At 36.2% G+C, this 7,765-nt stretch overlaps 1 protein-coding gene across 1 annotated transcript; it reads right to left on the bottom strand.

Moving 5' to 3' along the window:
* Positions 1-382: 382 nt before the first annotated feature.
* On the bottom strand, positions 383-4,550 carry LOC130946842 (uncharacterized). Its single transcript, XM_057875715.1, has 5 exons — positions 4,242-4,550; positions 2,409-2,542; positions 2,052-2,114; positions 1,644-1,834; positions 383-726 (listed from the first exon to the last, which is right to left on the bottom strand). The coding sequence occupies exons 1-5, from the start codon at positions 4,324-4,326 to the stop codon at positions 609-611; spliced, it is 591 nt and encodes a 196-aa protein (XP_057731698.1). The 5' UTR covers positions 4,327-4,550; the 3' UTR covers positions 383-608.
* Positions 4,551-7,765: the final 3,215 nt, after the last annotated feature.

The following is a 7,765-nucleotide window of genomic DNA, read 5'->3' on the forward strand; positions in this document are numbered from 1 at the left end:
AATTTATTTGGTTCAATTTATTAGTCATTTTATACGTTGGTAGATAATTTATGCAGGTTGGTAACTATCGGTATCATTAACTCTGGATTTGGAGCTTCCATTATGATTTCGGATTCTACTTTAGTTATTTCATAAACTCATGAATAAACTGTAATGGAGTTATGAGAGTTTTGTGTATGTGTAATTCTTTACCATGATCAAAATGAACAATAGTTTTGAAAATCCTTTGGTTGTAGAGACAAGAACAAAAGTAAAATCTTAAAATATTTGTCTCTGTCTCAATGCCTCTCTATCTCTGTATTTCTCATTGATAAAATACTTATAAGAGACCAATAATCACTTGAATAAGCTAGCTATGAATTGGGTCAATCATGACACCTTGATTATGAAATAATAATTCAAAACAAAGTCCTATGTAAATGCAAATATATAATTAGAGTTCAATGACAGCCTCAAAAAAAGGGGCAACCATCAATTTTTCTACCCTTTTCTGACTACCAAAATTCCTTGATAAATTGATATTATAACTAAAAACTAATGCATCAAAGTAAAACTAAGTGCCTTAGTTAATCTGAAGGTGCAAGCAACTTGATAGCACCATGTTTTCCTTAGATCATAGTTGATAGTACTAATTTTTGAGCAAAAGATGCTCTCAACCTTCTCTCTTCGACATTCTCCTCATCATCAGTCATAGCTGGTGTTACTGCTGGTGAACCTATCACAGAGCTGCAATCATAAAACCGTCAGCGACGTCACGGCGTTCAAGTTCAAGTAGAGAATTACTTTTCATGAACATTAGTTTATTGATTGTCCACTTTTATCCGTCTTTTTAAACACGGGACAAAATGATACATTAAAAGAAAAGTCAATGTACTTTTTGATGTATCATTTTGTTGTGTTGTTCAAGAAGACGAATAACAGTGGACGGAGGGAGTAAGCAGATAACACCGTATTGACCACTTGCACGGCGGCTTATAGAAAACTCTTATAACCAAAGAGGTGAAAAATCAAGGCAAAATATAAAAAATCTAAGAACGCTTTTCCATAACTATCAATTAATTTTCCTTGAAATGCTTGATAAGGATAGCATTATTAATGTAAGGAAGAATCTAAGAAAACAAAAGCGTAGGGTTTGAATTTGAAAATTTTTCTTTACATTCTTCAAGGGCTTGATTAGCTGAATACCTTTATAATGTGTAAATAAGGAACTCATAAATCATTGCATGAACTACTCATGTTTTAGGAATGTATTGAAGCAAAACAATAGTAGCATTTCAAAATTGCTTTAGAGATTCGTAGAGATTTCAAAATTGAATGTCAAATATTGGTAATCTTCAATGAATAAAGTCAAATCCAATATAGAAATGTACTAAGATACAATAATTTACACATTAAGAAACAACATCTGCTATTCCAACTTCCTAGATCATAGAAATCATTGTTTCTATTCGATGTATATTACGTTGAAAAAGTTAAATTGATAGTGAATTCAGATAGACAATTCATGAGTTTAGTTGAAGATCCTAGTACCATTTCTTACAATCTATTAAATGCTACCTGCTTTCAACTACAGGTTTCTCAAGTTTGTTCTTTTTATTTTATACCAATTTGCAACCATTACAAAATAGAAATCGAAAACGGACCTTTCTGTGGATGAAATGTCTGAGGCATTGCTGGTGGAATCCACACGACGATGGCTACTGCTCCGGTTTTGAGCAAATGACGAGAAAAATGAACCATGTGTTGGTTCATGTTGGTTAGCCCCGGCAGCAAGTTTCTTGTCACGCATAGACGATTCGTCAGAGCTGAAAATGGATTTCCTAGACTTCGACTTCTGTCACAGATAAAGATGTTGAAATTGAGTGAGGCAAAAACCAAATTGTCCTAAAGCCTGAAAAGTAATCTTAGATAGCATTTAGAAATTAAGGTTATCAAACTCGAGAGTTCAGCCAAACTGGTTGATCTTAGATAAACTTGTAAGAGTTTAAGAGTTAACTCGAGAGTTGATAACCTTGTTTAGAACACAACAATCGCAACATATGAGTAGATACCTTTAGTGAGATGAATTTCCTTGCTGCAGTCTCCCCCAACTTTTCATCACAAACAGGACAAACCTGAGATATGAATATTGATGCCTTTAGACACAGAATTCAAAATTTCATATAACTTAATTTGCTGCATAATTGAATGTTTCCTAGTTCATTTTTCCTTTGTTTTCAAGTACAAAAGTTGCTGCTAGAGTACTTGATTCTCATTCAGTTGTGTTTAAGTAAGGATCTAAAATCTATACATTAACAAGTTATGACAATGATTATGAACAATTACCAATCAATCAATGAAAAGTAGGAACATGGAACAAAGTCTAAACCAGCAATTACCAATCCTAAACACATACATAAAGGTCATACCATATTAGCTGGATCGAAGGTCTCCGAATTGCAGTTGGGTGTAGGAAAATCAAGCTCAAGATCACAGATGCGACAACGGATAAGAGATTGGGAATCGTCGTCCTCATCAGTGTAATTGAACACTGAAAATTCTTCTGTGTGATTCAAAATAGTATCAGTGTTAGCAGGCTACTTCCAGAAGACAAGAACCGCATTTCGCATGTTTTCGAAATGAAAAATATCAGTAGGAAAATTGAATGAATTCTATGTTATACACTGATGCAATTAAGATCAAAAGAAAATCCAAGAAGATAAAAAGCACAATGCTCACTCTCCTTGCACCCTAGAACTCTTTAGTCCGTGTTTGCAAGTTCTTATTTCGGAGGATGTAGGACAAGAATGGTAAAGGAAGAAAATTGGAGGTTAAGCAATAAGCTTCATTTCCCTTTTTCCATTGTCGAAAATGGTTGAAAATTAGAGAAATTTTGTGTTCATAAAATTGATTTACATGACAATTGACATAACTCAAGAATCTCAAAAACAAAGAGAGTTTTGTTTTGTTTATGCCCCTCCCAGTTTCACCCTTTTCTTTTCTCTTCTTTTCCATCCAAACACAGAACAGAACTAAACTAAAAATAAAAGCTTTGCATATAATTCAGGACATAGAATTCCCAGTCAAGAAAATTTAACAAATAAAAAACTATCAATCTGGCTTCATTTTTCAAACAACAAACATTTTCACTCACAAATGCAGACATGGTTTAAGTCTTTATACATGTAAGAGTTCATTAGACCTAAGACATTCGTCGTCCTACTGGGTTAACCAGTGTCGAATAAAAAAATAATCACACATAATTTAAAATCAATAAAAACAAACAGCTCAATTTCAGCATCACCAGAAAGGGCATCATCGTCATCATCATCAAAATCAAAATCAAGATTAAAATCGCCTCCTTCTTCTTTGTTTGTTGCCTCAGAACCTCGAAGCCTAGGAGCTTCTTCACTAAGAAGAGCTTCCCAATTAACATTCTCAATCTCTCTAGCAATAAAAGAACTCATAAAATCATCATTCAGCAATGGAAAATCCAATGGAAGCATTTCAAGACTGTCCATAATGCCACCTTCACCAAAAGTAACACCATCACCACCACTCTCCAAGCTCTCTCTTTCGCGGTGAACCAGCATCACTCACTCTCTCTTTTGTGTGCTAATCTTACTATCAAATTGAGAGAGGATGACAAAACAGACCCTTCTGGAGGGACTATTTATCATGCAGAAAAAAATATAAAAAAATAAAAAGAATTAAATGATCTTATTTTAAGCATATCCTCTATATGGTAAGTGTTTACACATGGAAAGCTTCATATGGAAGCAGTTTTAATTTTTTTTTTAAATCATATAATAATGTGAAACATCCAAAATACAGAGAACCAAGAATTAAATTCACCCAATAAATTCAAGACAAAGAAATTATGGTTATCCTTAAAAAAAAGTCAACCTGCAATTTTCTTTTGTTTCCTTCCTCATCATGATCCATGAAAATGTGGAGACTCTAAGAACAACTGAACAAGTAACGGTTACCAGCAAATTCAGGTCCACTTAATATTTTTTTTTAAAATACACAAAACAAGCATTAAAACAATGATTATCCTCGGAACTTAATGCAACAATAAGGCCTAGGAAATTATTTAACAAAAAATGAGTGATGGGTGTTCATAGAATCCAACAAAGATTGAAACTTTGTGCTATACAATGCAAACCCAAATGGTTTCACTTTGTGGGGGGTTTCAGTTGATGAACAATAAGAGGCATTCAAGTTAAGAAAAAGAGAGAATGAAATATGAATGTATGTACCAGAGTGAAGATGTCTAGAAGGTTGGAAATGGTGAGAGGAAGAATGATGAATGGTGGAAGAAGCTCTGAAGTGAAGTAAATTCATGGTGGTAACAGTGAAAGTAGCTTCTTCTTCTTCTTCTTCTTCTTCCAACTTTGAAAGTTATTATTATTATCTTCAGTATTTGTTATGGGGGGTTCATAGGTTCATCATAATCATCATCAAATCAACATCATCATCGTCACCATGATCACTTCATAAGATGGAATGAATTTGGCGTCTGACACTAACTCAAACTCTTCTCTCTGACACACAAAGAAGATTGACACTTGATGATTGACATCTGCCACTTTCACCATTTTTTTAATTGTGTTTATTCGCATTATTTGCCTTTTTGTTTATTAAAATATATAATTTTTAGTATTTTACTCTCTAATTCATTTTCCTCTGTTTTGGGAGTCAACTCAATTAGGGTTTAACCAATTTTTAAATATTTTGTTTTAAGCATGAGGGGTAAATGACATATTTAAATAAATTAGAGTTTAAAATTATCCAAATGCAACAAATAGAAATTGATTATATTTGTCTATTTGGGTCGTGCATCAAGTTTATGTAAATCACTATAGGTTGAACTATTTTAATATATTGATTTGAATATTTACAAAACTATTTGATGAACCAAAAAACACACTTAAAGACTTTTTGTCAATAAATTTTATACTTTCTATTTTGTTTTTCTGATTTTTTTTCTGTGGTATATAAAAGTTAAAAAAACTATCTTTAAACTTTTAAATGGTTTATTTTTGTTCCAAAAAATTTTAAATAGTTTAATTGTATTTATTATTAAAATTGATATAAATAGTTAACAAAATAAATGATGTAGATATTAATAATATTATTGTTAAATCATATATTTATATATTTTTTCGTACGTTAAAAAAAATATAACTAAAACTTTTTTATAATAAATAGACTTGTGCAACAAACAAAGCATAGTTTTCTTACTATCCTAAATGTTATCTATAAGTTAGTAAACACTATAAGGCAATTTACCATATTAAATAAATAAGTCTCTATATTTACCACAATACACATTTTCAAAATAGATATCGAAATGTATTTTTTTCATAAACTATGTAAACCGCGACAGGAATTCTGCGGTTTACGAATTCACGTAATCCGCTACAGGAGTATCGCGATTTACGCTCGAAGCAACGCATTACACAATCCGCGATAGGGGTGTCGCGGTTTATGTGTGTTGTGCAAACATACATAAACCGCTATAGGGGTCTAGCGTTTTATGTTTTAGTGTGGACTTAGTTCATTTTTCATGGAGGATGAATTTTTGGATAAAAATTTGGTTTGCATTTTTTATGTATGGCGCAACATAGGTTTGTGCTTTGATTTAATTGAAATTAGTCTTTTGAACTCAGAGAGTTACCAACAAAATTAGAAATACGAACTGTAAGTACAATTAAAACAGGAAGTACAATTTTACTTAACAGTAAGTACAACTAAAATAGGACAAGAACACAAATAAGAAAAGAAAAATGAAAGCTAATCATGATGACCTAATGACACCTATGCCTCGGCACTGGAGGCGGATCCTCGCTGAGGGCAAGTTCTGCGAGTGTGTCCTGTTTGTCTGCATAGCCCACATCGATTCAGCCGACTAGTATCGGCCTCATCCATGGTGTTACGAATTTTTGTTGACCTCGGTCGCCCTTCTCTAGCAGTCTCATGTTAGGATCAGGAATGATAGTAGGACCGGTGCACGGTGGCCACAGACCCTCTGGAATAGGGAGCAAAAACCCCATCCGATATACGCTAAATACCTTACTCATGGTATACACCTCATGGACGTACGTAGCCCAGTCTAACCAGAGCACAGTATGCAATCGCATGGCAGCACGGGTAATGGAGAGCTTGAAAGTACCCGCAGTCACAAGTGCGATTTCTGTTGAAAACTCGATACGTCCCAAGCGAAAAGTTACCGGTAGGAGTCGTCTCACGAGCATCCGCCTCGCATCCTGACCCTTGAAACTGAGAGTAAAATTAGCTGCAACGTGTCGAATGCAATACGCTCGATATGCATGAGGCGGTTTTCAACCACTATCTGGTGCCTCCAGTGCAGCCTTAATGCCGTTGTGTCTGTCAGAGATCACCAGAATCCCTTCTTGTGGGGTCACATTTTGACGCAAGTGGGATAAGAAAAAAGTCCACAACTCAGTATTCTCCCCCTCAACAAGTGCAAACGCAGCTGACAGTATATTCAAGTTTCCATCTTGTGCAATAGCCAAAAGCAAAGTCCCACCATACTTCCCATACAAATGCATACCGTCAATGCTGATTAGTGGCTTGCAATGTTTAAAAGCCTCAATGCATGGAGGGAATGTCCAGAAAAGTCGATGAAAGTACTCTGTAGAGTCATCAACCTCATCACCTACGCACACTGGAGAAGTCTTCAGCAAATCTACGAAACCGTCCATCGTTGCTTGCATCCCAAGGATCCACTGGGGCAACTCGGCATACGACTCTTCTCAATCCCCGTAAATCTGTGCAACTGCCTTCTGCTTTGCCTTCCACACCTTCTTATAACTAGGCCTAAATCCGTAGGTTGACTCAGTAGCTTCCTGCAACACCTTTATCGTAACCGCTGCATTCGCCCTAACCAACGGATAGATCCTCGCACAAATCACGTGGTAATCAAGCTGTCGGTGGTCGCTCGAAATCGAAGTCGCCAGGCAAGTGTAGGCTTCGTTGTACCTTCTAACCTCCCAGTTACCCTTGCGCTGCCGAAGTGCCACGCAGATCATCCACGTGCAGCTGTTTCCAAACTCCTTACATCTCCCAACATACTTCAGATGATCTGATTCCATAACCCGATATTGAACTCCACGACGAATGCTATAATCATTAACACTCCTCACAGCTTCCTCCTTAGTATGAAAAGATTGGTCAATTTGAAATTTCCCAGAAGCATTGTTCTCGTGTAATCCTTGGCCTCCGAAGGTGTGTGCCTCATCCGGTTGTTAACTCACTGCTTCCAGGTTCAGCTCGAGAAATGGGACAGTTGTTGGTGGGACCCAGAACTGGATGACCCCTGAGGTGCAGGTGGGGCCATCGGAGTCTCCTCCTTACTATCCCCTGATATGTGATCGGACTCATCGTTCGAATCATCTTCCCGCATCACGTCCTCAACGTGATCCGGCTCACCACTACCAACAAGACCAGTAATCAAACCAGGTGTTCTACCTGCTGGTGCTAGAACAAGTGGAGGTGCAGTTAAGAGACAACCGGCTACAATGACAGGCATCGAAGTAGACGCACCCCACTGTCGTCGACTGGGAATTTGGCACTAAAGCCCCTGAACTATCAACACAGTCTTCCAACTTGGCAAACAATTCGTGTATTCTCACCTCCAAAAAATTTCGCCGACAATGAAACAAGACCTCCATGTCTTCATCCGATCCTATCACAAATGTTTCATACTGCAAACCACTTGACACGATCGACATCGGAATCTTGTAGAACACCTTCTTCA

The sequence above is a fragment of the Arachis stenosperma genome, chromosome 8 (genome assembly GCF_014773155.1).
Source record: "Arachis stenosperma cultivar V10309 chromosome 8, arast.V10309.gnm1.PFL2, whole genome shotgun sequence".
In the NCBI taxonomy this organism is placed as follows: domain Eukaryota; kingdom Viridiplantae; phylum Streptophyta; class Magnoliopsida; order Fabales; family Fabaceae; genus Arachis; species Arachis stenosperma.